The 12678-nt window shown below is 39.5% G+C and overlaps 1 protein-coding gene across 8 annotated transcripts in view; it reads right to left on the bottom strand.

Moving 5' to 3' along the window:
- Positions 1-12678, bottom strand: part of mpp7a (MAGUK p55 scaffold protein 7a) — a 63830-nt gene that overhangs the window by 4194 nt on the left and 46958 nt on the right. For 3 of the 8 annotated variants that reach the window (XM_076887937.1, XM_076887938.1, XM_076887944.1), the window contains 13 exons: positions 12284-12369; positions 11713-11787; positions 11228-11424; positions 10652-10716; positions 9191-9232; positions 8621-8641; positions 8494-8508; positions 7712-7744; positions 4877-5047; positions 4346-4426; positions 3273-3366; positions 2477-2585; positions 736-879 (listed from right to left, as the gene is read on the bottom strand). In XM_076887937.1, the coding sequence (XP_076744052.1) occupies positions 736-879; positions 2477-2585; positions 3273-3366; positions 4346-4426; positions 4877-5047; positions 7712-7744; positions 8494-8508; positions 8621-8641; positions 9191-9232; positions 10652-10716; positions 11228-11424; positions 11713-11787; positions 12284-12369 (1133 nt within the window). The remainder of the gene's footprint in view (positions 1-735; positions 880-2476; positions 2586-3272; positions 3367-4345; positions 4427-4876; positions 5048-7711; positions 7745-8493; positions 8509-8620; positions 8642-9190; positions 9233-10651; positions 10717-11227; positions 11425-11712; positions 11788-12283; positions 12370-12678) is intronic. The other 5 variants (XM_076887942.1, XM_076887943.1, XM_076887939.1 and 2 more) reach the window with 4 other exon arrangements.

Genomic DNA, 12678 nt, shown 5'->3' with positions numbered 1-12678 from the left:
ACTGTATCACTGCAGATTGCATGTGTGTGACTTGTAGTTCATCGTAATATAATTGCCAGAGACTGCTTATTTTCAGGTCATTTCAGATCGGGTCTGACTACCAGGCTTTTAATTTTTATGGGGTTGTGTTTGGGAAATTAATTTGTACCAGTTTGTAATTTCTCTATGGTCCATTCTGGTGTCAGTATAGAGTTGATAGAGCTATGACTAGAAATGTATCAGTGGAGTCATCAACTGATGTGGAATTAAGATCTGCTGGAATTGCAGCTTAATTTGACTGCATGTCCTGCCTGAAGTAATGCTATGCTTGATTTGACAACTTTAGGAAGGTTTAACTGCTATATTAGCTCAAATAGAGCTGTTGAAACTGAAGAGAAATATTTTTATTTCACAGTATCACGTGAACCGTGCTTGAATGAAATGTACAGGATTGTATTCGTTCCTTGTTGGTCTTCAGAACGGCCATTTGCCCCAAGGCTGCACTTTGAAAACATCTGTTTGAATCAACCAAGCATCACGATGTACCTCAAGCAAAAAATACATCAGAACAAATCACATAAAACAGGTCGTGTGGACAGAGAGAAAGATACATTTAAACCCGACCAAGTCACAGTTACACAGTAACAATTTCCTCTTGCTTTTCTATCTCAACTTAAGCAGGGAGGTAATATCTGATTAACATACGATATAAACTATCAGCCATGTACAACCCACACACTAGAAATAAGTTTTTACCGTGAAGGGTTTGGTGGAGTCCTTGTCGTCTTTGCCTGATATAATTTGGGTTTTCTTTCTGGTCTCTCTCAGTCTGTCGACGGTCGGGGGCTTCACGAACACAACGAAAGGTTTAAACTCTGCTGTTCGAAGATGCTTTATTAGCTGAAAAGAATAAAAGTGGATGCAGAGAAAAAGGAGTTAGGCATTTGGCAGCACATTAAGACGTAATCACAAAGTGTGTCACGTATGGTATAAACAGACTGTGAAAAAATTAATAGACAAAACGTTTAAAAATATAATCCTGAAAAAAAAAAGGTTGCCAATTCATGGTCCACTTGTAATAGTGATATGAACTGGATTATGGGGTTGTCACAAAGTCCAGTTTAACAGATTCAGTCTGCTGATTTCCAATCGAGAAGATATTAAAAATTAAAATCTTCCTTCTATTTTTAAGCAAAGACATTTTCTGCCTTAAGTTCCTCAGACATGAAAAGTTGAGGCTTTTCTTCCATTCTCTCATTGTAAACCGAATATATTTCTGTTTTGCTGAAGCATTAAATCTTAAATTACCTTTTAACTTATTGACCTCTCTAGAATGAAGAAGTCTTTGCATAAATGACTTATTAGTTGGACAGAACAATAAATAATGACCACAGAGCAGATGACTTCCCATCATTCTGAGTGAATCTAGAACTTTGAAATCATGTTTATAGTTTTTGTCATTTAAAAATGACTCACAAACACCAATCTGAGGGATAAAGACTACTCACACTAACTCATCACAGCTTTTAAATTCTTTTGGAAGATATTGGAGGATATATATGTTTTTATTTATGTCTGATCTTTGTGTCTGTCTCTTCTTTGTGGTGACAGTTTTCTGAAATAACATGCCAATCTGGTACCTCAAGGGCCTTTCACATAGGATATGGCAAGTGCAGAGCTCTGAAACCCATTTGTTTCTATTGCTTGCGCCACTCAATAACAGTTTTAAAGAGCAAGTGCGCCGGTAAGAGTACTCTTGCATGCAAGGGTCAACGTTTAACTGGGTTAAACTTGGTTAAACTTTGACTGCTGCGACGTACCGTCGCACGACCAACAGAAACGAAGCAAACAGCCCTACTAAGTTCAACCACACAATGAATGAAAACAAGGAGGAAAAGTTGATTGTGAGTGTTTCCGAGTTCAACAAACTTCATGACACAAGTTGACATGCATACTGAGACTTTGGGAGGAAACAACACAAGTGTTCACTTGTGGGGACAGTGCCAAAGCTTTCTTTTTTATGGATGAGAAATAGCTGGTCCATCGAGTTTTCGACGTACAAGAGCGCAACAACCACTGCAAGACAAATTTTAGGCCACTCGCTCCAGCTCGTGGTAGGTGCGCCCAATGTGAAAGGCCCTTCAGAGGTATGAGAGAGATGAGATTTGATTAGAGGTGGTGTCTGGTGTCTGGTTCTGGCATGATCATCTGACCTTCTTGCTATGCTAATAGCAGTGGGTCAAGACCCACAACTCACAACAAGATGGATAAAAAACTTAATGGAGAGGCAGCAGCGGAACCACTGGGAAACAGCTTCCATCATTCACTCAGTTGGTCAATAACTGAGAAATGGCATTACTGTGGAGGTTTATGGTGACATAAGCCAAAGAGGAAATCTTCAAATAAAGTAACAGGGCGATCTGCTTCTGAGACAGGTAGTTTCCAAAACAGGCTAAGAATACAGTACAGGGATGGTGAGAAAGAAGGTGTCACTCACATGAGGCTGGACATCCAGCAGGCACACTTTCTTCTTTGAGAGGATTGAACGTATCGAGTCCAGACTTGTGCCGTAGAAATTCCCTTTGTACTCGCCATGCTCAATGAACCTGAGACATGAAAAGAAGAGTGATGAGAAAAAGCACGAACGCACATCTTTGGATGGACACATGGACAAAGTTTCAAATAATTATGTCAGTTTTTAGAAGAGTAATTACTGTAATCTGAGTTAAAGCTCAGGCCTTGTACCTGAGCTAAAAGAGGTTCTTTTAGACTGTGACGAGACAAGGATTATTTTTAACTGCATATATTGTCCAAGAAAGAAAATATAGATCTTGAAATGAGCATCAGGAGGACATTTTTAAACTAGTTTACATAAAACAAACAAACCTTTTTCCACTGTATTAGATATGTTAATTTGTGCTTTTAAGATTTTTTTATATATCCTCATAAGAGCAGGATTTTTTTTTTTTAAACAGCAACTTTCAACTTTCATTTTTATAATTAATTTTCTACAATCACTGTGATTTCTGAGATTAGAGTTTTGAGAAATGGTGATAAACCAAAACAATTCAGAATTGTTCTCTCCATTGTAGTAAACATTAAAGAAAGGCCGTTTGAAATAGAGACGTACAAACATATAATCTACACACAGCAGGATATCCAAAAAAGTTGTTCTCTTTTTTTTCCCAGGGAAAAAGTACTTTTGTTTTGGCCAGAGTATGAATATCAATTGTTCATCTCTGCTGCATAAAGTCTGAATGTGTGTTGTGATTGAATTCATCAGTTTTGCTTACTTGTTGTTTTGGATGTCCGTCTCAAAGAGCTGCTTGGAGATGAAGTGGTAATCCACACCATCGGTCTCCTGGTTCTTCTTGGGTCGACTGGTGTCTGAGTGAAAGAAGATGAAGATGGAAAGAGAGGGAGTGATGCCTGTGAGTCATTGCAATGAATAGTGCAATGCTCCTTGTGTGCAACAAGCAGAGAGACAGAGAGAGAGCCGGTGGTCTCCAAAGCTCCGGTTTTCAAATTGACAAAAAGAAGCAACACTTTTGGGCTTAACCCGAAACAACAGCAAGTGTTAAACATATCCATGTGTCCACTGGCAGCGATCAAACATTCAAAAAGAGCGAGACGAGACACTTTCCGATTCTCCTTCCTCTCAATGAGAGCCAGGACCTGTGCCATACGTTTCCTATACGGGTCTGAATCAGACTGTCTGGGCTCTATTAAACAACAGCAGCACAGGTCACATTTGAGAACAATTAACAGGCTGTGTGGAGAGAAAAAGGCCACGCCAATGGGATTTTAATACCGGGGACATTTCAAGTGTCAGACTTTGGCTGGGGGAAGACAATAAAGTCATAAAACTTGGTTATAAAAGTTTTTTTTTTCAATAATTAAAAAAATCTCTCTATGTAAAGAAATATTTCAAATAGTGAGAACAGTGAGAATAATACAGCCACGTTTTTATTACATTTTATTTTATTTCATTTATGTTGCATCCTCAATTCAAGATAAAGCACAGAACGGAAGAAAGACAGAAACTTTAGTTTCGGCACACAAATGTTTAAAGGTTTCTTTGGGATGAAACAAAGAGAAAAGAGATTGTTGGGAACACCACATTTAATGGTCAGCGAATTAACTTCTATTCTATTAACTAGTATAAAGCACACATTCACATATAAGACGCAGAGATAAGAACAAAGAAATATGCAGAGCGAAAGACAAATGAACTGTACTGTTCAGCCAAAGTTTGGTGGGCTTAAATCAGAAGAGTGAAGTTATCTTTTTTCCTTTTTTTTAATTTAACCTTTATTTACACAGGTAGTCACACTGACACCCAATGTCTCTTTTACAGGACACTTACGTGGAATGGTCACACTGAAGTGCTGGGGGTCAGAGATCAACAGTTTCTTCTTCAGTTCACTCAAGCCGACACCTGTGGGTCCTACACACAAACATCTAATTATAAACTCTGCCAAACTCCTCATCACGTTATTATCACATCCATAACATGATATGAGACATTCAAACTTTCTTTCGTCTGTACTTGGTGGTTAGAGTTGCCGAGGTTAACTCAAGACCTCAAACACTAATGATGAGAATATAAATTCAAATGTCTAATAGGATCAAATGATGAACTAATGAAAATTTGTATCCAAAAGATCTAAAGTTACTTTCTGGTTATTCATATTCACTTCTTAGGAACAGATGATAGAGAAACATAATATTCAGCTTCTCTCTTGCAGAGCTGGGCCACCTTTATTGTTTCTGTCGTCTCTATGTGACAATGAGATTGAAGGTGAGGATTTTCATTAAATTCGGTATCCTAACAGCAACAGTGTGTGAGGTAAGCAGCGACATCAGAGTTTGAGAACTTAAATTTCTCTTTACTCACCTACTAGCACCACCAGCCTGTGTTTGTCTCCCCTTTGCCTGCGGTACGGGACGACTTCCTCGTATGTGGGCACGTCAGCCATGTCGTACATTTCACTCTTCTTCGCCTCGTACATGGACTTGGTGGTCTTTCTGTCTCTCCTGCTGAGGCGAAAGCTTCTCCTGAACCCAGCTGGAGGTCAGCATGAGCCAAAAGAGGAGACAGAAGAAACAGATCAATCAATACAAAAAAAGAAAATTCTTTGTCAGTAGTGTAAAATCCAGCACAACCGTATGTACACATACAAATACTGTGGACTTCAATTTATAGTTGTTTCAGGATCTTGGCAAACACCTCCACACAAACATTACTTTCCCCAGGTGACATCAAACAGGTGAAAACTCATCATAGGTCTATCATCATCCAAAATACAGTCCCTCTCTCCTCTTGCACCCGCTGACACACTCACTAAAATAACACAGGTAACTAATTACACAACAACAACAACAACAACAACAACAACCATCCTGTCTTCCATACCAGTGGAAACTGTATTACACAGAGAGGATGACAATGAATGTGCTCCAAATTTTAGAACAAGTCAGGTATGGGTAAACGAAGCTTGCTCATTTGTTCTGGAAAGCCTCATAAGATGATCCAAACACGAACAAGTTAGTAAAAAGAAAGGAACTGGCACAAAGTTCCGATCTCTACTTTGATTCAAAGCCCCTTCAGTAAAGTAGAAGTGCAAAAACGTGAAGGAAAAAGATGAGCATATTTAACACAAGCTGGGACGACGCACACTTACACACAGATACATACAGGAAGCGACTTTACTTCCACAAACAAACAGTTAAATGAAAACAGAAAGTTGGTGTAAAGATTGAAATCAGTGAATGAATCTAAGCGTCATCAGCTTAAATGTAAATTAATCTCTACACTTGATGTAACCTAACACTGACCCCCACAGCTGCTCTGTATCAGCCCAACACAGAGCTTTACTGTGATTTCACCACATTAATGCAAGCTAACCTGTTTATTCTGCAAATATGATATTATAGAAAGACAAAGTTAGTATACTCACACAATGAAAATAGACCATTTGTCAAAACACATATGTGATATGTGATTAAAAATTTTGACATGTAACCTTTAAATCTGCAGGTCATTAAATGTCCCAGAGCAGAGATCAGCTTTAAAAATAATCTCTACTCTTTCTCTCCTGACCTGACTTTCTTATCTTTCTCCGTCTCTGAGTGAAGTTAGCTCTCTTTCTTTTCTCTCCTTGTGAAATACAGCAGCTGGACCTTTAACTAGCAACACACTGAGACGAACAGCACACAAACAGCTTGAGTCTGCTGATGTTTGTTGAGCTGATAGAAATGTTGTAGAAACATTATGTTGTGAAGCAAGGTTACTCCCTTTATACTCATTCCTCTTTTGTAACACTAGCTACAAGCTGACTAAAACATACAGACAAACGCATTTTTTCCGACTCAATTTCAGCTGATACTGTTGAGTCTAGAGTAACGAGCCTGTTTTAAAAATGATATTTGTGCAAAAATGTAGAGAATAAGAGTAAATACTCAGGTAAAGTACAGATACCTGAAGGTTCTACTTAAGTACAGTAACGAAGTAGCCTCTAAACAGTGCTTACTAAGGAGATATCATTCTCAAGTTTGCAGGCTGTAAAATCAGGAATCTGTTCATCCCAAAGTTGTGCTCAAGAATGACTCTGGCAATGGAAGTTACAGACGTTGCATCATTGAGAGGCATGGGGAGAAAACAAACCAAAAACTAAGGACAACAACTGCCGCCCCCTCCCACTCCTTTATTTCCCCATGCAACCTCAGCAGCATTGCAAAAGCATCTGTAAGTTCTAAGATTTCAAACTTTTAGGGACAGGCCAACTTTAAATCATACAACCACATCCAACAGGCTGAAAAGCCATGCAGCAAGTACTCTCATAGAGAAGATGTTATTATAACTCACTATTTTTTACTTCTTCTCCCGAGGTTCTCTCATTTCATTTAAACCTCGTTCTTGGCTGCTGGACTCAAGGTGCTGGACTTTTTTGGGCAAAAAAATGGAATAATGTTTGGCAGAGTTCGGCTTTGGGAGTGACCCTGATTGAGCTTGGCAGACATGACTCAAATGTAGTATTTATAAACTTGCGTGTGCTCTGGATATCCTGTGAAATCTGGAGTCTAAATGTGCAAATGACAGTGGTAATAAAAACACGATGGGAAACATTTTCTGTACAAGACAGGGATTTGGAAGCAGCTCTCTGGAATTAAAGTGGTTGCAGAACCAAAGTGGGTCATGGTAATTGTCATTAAGTCTGACTGGAACCACATCAGCAAGACCGGCCTTCATCCGGACCTCCACAATGCAGCGAAGCACACAAACCTTTCTTTTAAGCCAACTCCAACCAGAACCTCTCAAAGAAGTCCTCAGACCCACAGCAGAGGCAGAACAGGATAACTACATACTGCAAATCCATGACATGATCTGCCAGTGCACTCATGCTGTCAGCATGGGAGCACAAATAGCACAGCACAGTGAGAAAGTACAAAACTATTAAAGTCCAAAAAGTGAATTATGTAAGAAGGTTTAAGAAGTGAATTATTTGCCCCACAAGTGCTCTGTGAGTTAGAAGAACAGGTCAAAGGTATGAACAACTGTTCCGTCCCGTGAAACATGTATGACTTAATAGTTCTTAGAAGATGATATATGAAGGATTCATGTGGAAAAAACAAAACTTGTACTTGGCCACTGTCCTCATATTTATTGTAACAGTGAAATGACCACATCTGGCAGGAAAAGGCAAGAAGACAAAAGAAGACAATCTCTCACCTAGGTGAAATCCACCACTATAATCAGCATCCTCTGGTGATGAAAAGAAAGGAGCCAAAAGAGAACCACAACATCAAGTTAAATAGAATAGTCAGAAATGAGCTGCGGCCCTCTAAATATGATAAAGGGGAAAACACACAGGTGCTGTTAAGAAGAGAGTGATCAGAGAGGTTTGGGGTAAATTTTGCTTGAGTTACATTTTATAGTGTGTTCGTTATTTTTAAATATTGGCCTTTGCCCAGAATGACAGCCACGCATGTAGAGGTAAATTCAAGGACAGGTTACATATAACCTCCATCTAGTGAGCAGCTAAAGTTGACCAAAATAAACAAAATACTCTCTTTTTCTTTACAGAACTAACAATGCTGAAAAATGTTGATGGTCCCAGCTAACTGACTAAGCCCCATTTAGCCTTACAGGCCACTACATTCTTGGCTGTGGTGTTGGACGATTCTTGGAGACAGTGAATCAGTTTGTGCTGTGACTGAGTCCAACAAATATTATTTGTGACGGGATGATTCTCAAAAATGATGTCCACATTTGTGAAAATGAGTCGAGGAAAGATGAGGCTTTGTAAAATGTTAAAGTCAATAAAATCTATGAGGAACCATTGACTGTGACAACTAATGTTACTCTTAAATGGTGAATAGCTTTAATGGGTCAATTGGGGAGATGAGGTAAGAAGTGGACCTCATTACACACAAATAGCATGAAGGGGAACCAATCACAGATGGTTGGGTTAGTAAAGTCCTACTCGGTGGAGGATGTCAGAAAAGTAGTACCTTCAATCTCTTCAGCTTTGAGTGCAAGAGAAGCAAGGAATGGAAATTAGGTAATACTAAACAAAATATTAGATTAGGAAAGTAAACATAACTCAGGGATGAGGAAGAAATATAAGAAGAAACCTACCAAACTCTACTGTCACATCATCTTAGAAAAGCAGAGCAAAAGACAACAGAGAGAACATTATAAAACATTTTAAAGCTGAGTGCCACATCCACAAACATCCTATGCAGGTTCAATTCAGTCATTTCTCACAAAACACTGAAAAAGCAAACAATTCTCTTCAGTTTTGTAATGTTTGTGAAAAATACCGAGCTTGACCACTACACTGTAACTCCCAGTATCACTCTAATGGTATCACTAGTTTAACTATCTACGTTTCAAATAATAAAATAACTCAAGTTCCACTTGGTTCTGAAACACTCGTCAGGTCTTCCTGAGAGGAAGTTGCAGTACACTCAGCTGTCATGACATAAATTGATGGAACTCATTGAGGAAATCTTATCCTTAACTTCTTTCTTTTTTTAAGGTTGGGTTTAAAAAGAACACGTACAGAAACCCTTCATAAGCCATGCTGCTACTAAAAGGTTACAAAAACACCAGTAAGTGGAGCTTGAGTTCAGGTTTTATGAGAATATAACAAACATTTACTTTCTATTTGCTCCTATTTTGATAGAAATGTATATCCATTGTTACCTAGTGATACACAATCTGCGGTACATGTCTGTGGTGCAGTCACTATTTACAGAGGGGAAAAAAGCCATTTAGATTCATAAGCCTCCAAATGATTGATATTGTAATACTGATACAGTCCTCTGTAAGTATTTAACAGTATGAAGCTCACCTTACATCACTGCATTCATTTTCCAGAGTGTTGTTCAGCATGTCCAGAATTAATGTCTAACCAAAACAACAGTCAAGACCTATCTGTGCAAGGTTGTTTGTAGGCTAGACGCATCAGGCACGAGAGCGGCAGCTGTTCTGAAGTGTGTGTACCTTTATCTGACATCTTGTTTCAAATGTCAGTGGCCAGGTCAGTTTTCCCACTGATGTTGCCCTCTTCCTGCTCTAATGTGGCATCTTAAGTTGGGACAGCGACCTCAAAATGTGGTTTTAAGAAGGATGAGAATTACTGTACTGTGAATAAGAGTTTAGCCAGATTTAATTATCTAATTTATTTGAAACTAAACCTTAAAGAAAGAATGTGATGAAAACTGCCATAAAGATGTATGATTAGTCCACCTTTATCAAGTCCATGGGTGAGCTGCCAGGAATGTTTACATTGGAAAAATCTGGGTAATAATGTAATAATACTGTAATACTGTTTGTCTTCATTCTCTTTTCCGGCAGTGATGATAAGGAGTTGAACTCTGCAGTTGGAGTCAATCACGGACAATTGCTGAATAACAGGCTGCCATCAAAACCATCCTTGTTATTACCCTCATCATCATCACCCCAAGAGTATAAGTGATTATCCAAATTAGAAGCCAGGCAGCCAAGTGACAATACCAGTTCACATGAACTTGTCTTTTATCTTTGCTATCTGCATTATGCACAGCTTTTAGAAAATCAATCATCTCTTTAGCTAGAGTAACAGCCAGAGGGCAAACCCTCTCCTAATTCATATTAAAGCTCCTGCGTGACTACAACAACAATCATATGACCCCCTATGAGCAAGCACTTTGGTAACATTGGGAAGGAAAAACTCCCTTTTAACAGGAAGAAACCTCTGGCAGAGCCAGGTTTAGGGACGGGCGGCCATCTGCCGTGACCGGTTGGGGGGAGCAAAGGAAGGCAGGATAAAAGACATGCTGTGGACTTAGTGAACAACACACAAAGAGGCTGTAGAAGACACATGGAACAGACTCTGGATAGAAATTTAGAGGGAGAAACATTGAGCAGACAGGAAGGAAAATGAAAACAAAGATAAATCTAAATTGCTTCTCCAGACGACCAGCATGAACTACACAACTACACGAAAGACTCCAGTGGTGGAATCAGCAGAAGGATGAGTCTGTTTCAGAAATGAACTCCACAAACTGTCCTGACCAGCATTCCTCACTTTTGCCATTCTTCTCTTCCTCCCATCCACCTGTTAAAGACAACTGTCTTGTTGTGGTTTATTAGTCGCTAACACAGCAAATAATATATGCTTACATGATCGTCTAGTAGACCTCCTTAGGGACGAAAGAGTCGTAACAGGTTGCTGAAATGCAAGTCTCCTGAAAGCAAAAAGATGGATAAAGAAAGAGAAGAAAAAGGAAAGAACAGAAAAAAGAAAACCATCAGTTTTCATGGTCACTCTGGGAATAATAAACACTCTGCTATGCTACAGAAACCCTGCTCTACAATATCCTTCATTTCTATTCTGTCAGCTGAGACTGGTGAAACCAAAGATTGAGGAGGTGAAGAACAGAACATCTTTCTATTGAAAAAAGTAGAATAATAAACCTGAATATAAAATGTTCTACTCGATCCCTTTACTCTTCAGCCTTCCTCTTTCTCTGTGTAGGTCTGGTGTGTGTTTTCCATCCACTTGCAGTTCAATGTGGATTGGTACCAGCGCTATCATTTTCTGTCATTACTCACTTTGGACCAGAAAATGTGTGGAAACCCAGACTACTTTGGCAGAGTGAAGCAAGAATACATGGATTAAAGAGGGAGAGAAAGAAGATGGAACATCTATGACAGTGACAGCACTGGAGCCAATAAGGTCAGCCTTGTGTTTCTCACCTCTCCTGGAACTGTTTGGATGGTATTAAGCCAGCACGAGGATTTGTGTCGCCCTCGTGTTTGGCCTGCCACCAGGTTGCATCATCTTGGCTCATGATCTGTAGGATGCAACCCTTCTTGAAGGCCAAACCAGCTTCCTTACATGGGATGGTGTTGTCATCTTTTGGGTCGTAGTCAAAGAGCGCCTTCACAAACATCTGTACATCATCATGAGGGAAAGGCAAGAAAACAAAGAGGAGGATTGAAGACACAACAGGAACAAGTTCACTATGTTGTATATAAAATGTTTTCTTTCTAAAACATTGTCATCATGGTTAAAGGTGATTCACCAAAGCTCAGAGTGATTATTCTCAAAAGATTACAGCAATCGATGGTAAACGCTGCAAGTGATGGCCAAGATGGTCTTTCAATGACTTTCCACTATCAAAGGGTCTAAATCACTTAACAAGTGGATAAACCAAATAACAGAGAAAGACAGGACCTACCTGTGGCTCCTTGATAGATGCCTCGTCCTTTGCACCAGGGACAACTTTAAAGGTAATGGCTCCTTGTGACTGTGCCTAAATAATGTAGGAACAGAAGTTGGAGTAATTGTAAAGGATAGTTTTCCTATCCTTTTAAGTATTTTATAAGAGACCTAATCTAGTTACAGTGACATAGCGTCAAGCATTGATTTTTCAACAAAGGAAGGTTTAGTGGGATAGTATAACCATTCTTGACAGAATTAGGGAGTACAGTGCAGGGGTGTAAAGGAGGAGTGTTGAGAGCTCAAAGACTTTTGTGTCTGAGAAGGCCTTAAGAGTTTAAGATCCCAGGCACATGACAGAGCTCATTTAGGCCTGTGACCAAAGCTGCGTGGAGGAACTACACATCATCAGCCTCATCCACAGAGACTCTGCATGTGATCTATCGGCCATCAACACGGCAATGGGAGGCCTGGGTCGTGGATGAGTTGATAAGGGGAGGTTTCTGTCATTATAAACAAAGGCTGGTACCAAGGGAGTGGAGCTGAAAAACCTTCAGTCTCACAAACGTCCATAGAAAGACAAGACTTACCAGAATACGAATGATTTCCTCTGGTTTCTTGTCGTCCACAGGGATTCCATTGACCTCCTTCAGTTCATCCCCTACATGAATTAAACCTGCCACACATAAACAGACGTTACTAATTTGCAGTCATTCTGGCATTCTATTATTTTAACGCCCTGATGTAAGCGAGGTACTAAATTCTGTGCAATCCCAATATATTCCACACTACAGACTTGTATGGCTCTTTTCCACTAGTATCTACTTTGCTCATCTTGACTTGACTCTGTTTTTTAGGGTTTTCTATTAGATGGCAGCACCTGATACCTACTAGAGCAGTCGTTTTGAGCAACCTGAGTTGATCTGAAACTGTGACGTCAACAGACTCCATGCCACCATGTGATGCCAGTCAATTATGTCACTTG

Source organism: Maylandia zebra, linkage group LG9, assembly GCF_041146795.1.
Source record: "Maylandia zebra isolate NMK-2024a linkage group LG9, Mzebra_GT3a, whole genome shotgun sequence".
In the NCBI taxonomy this organism is placed as follows: domain Eukaryota; kingdom Metazoa; phylum Chordata; class Actinopteri; order Cichliformes; family Cichlidae; genus Maylandia; species Maylandia zebra.
The sequence above is the reverse complement of the archived record's forward strand: the minus strand, read 5'-3'. Positions and strand labels throughout refer to the sequence as shown.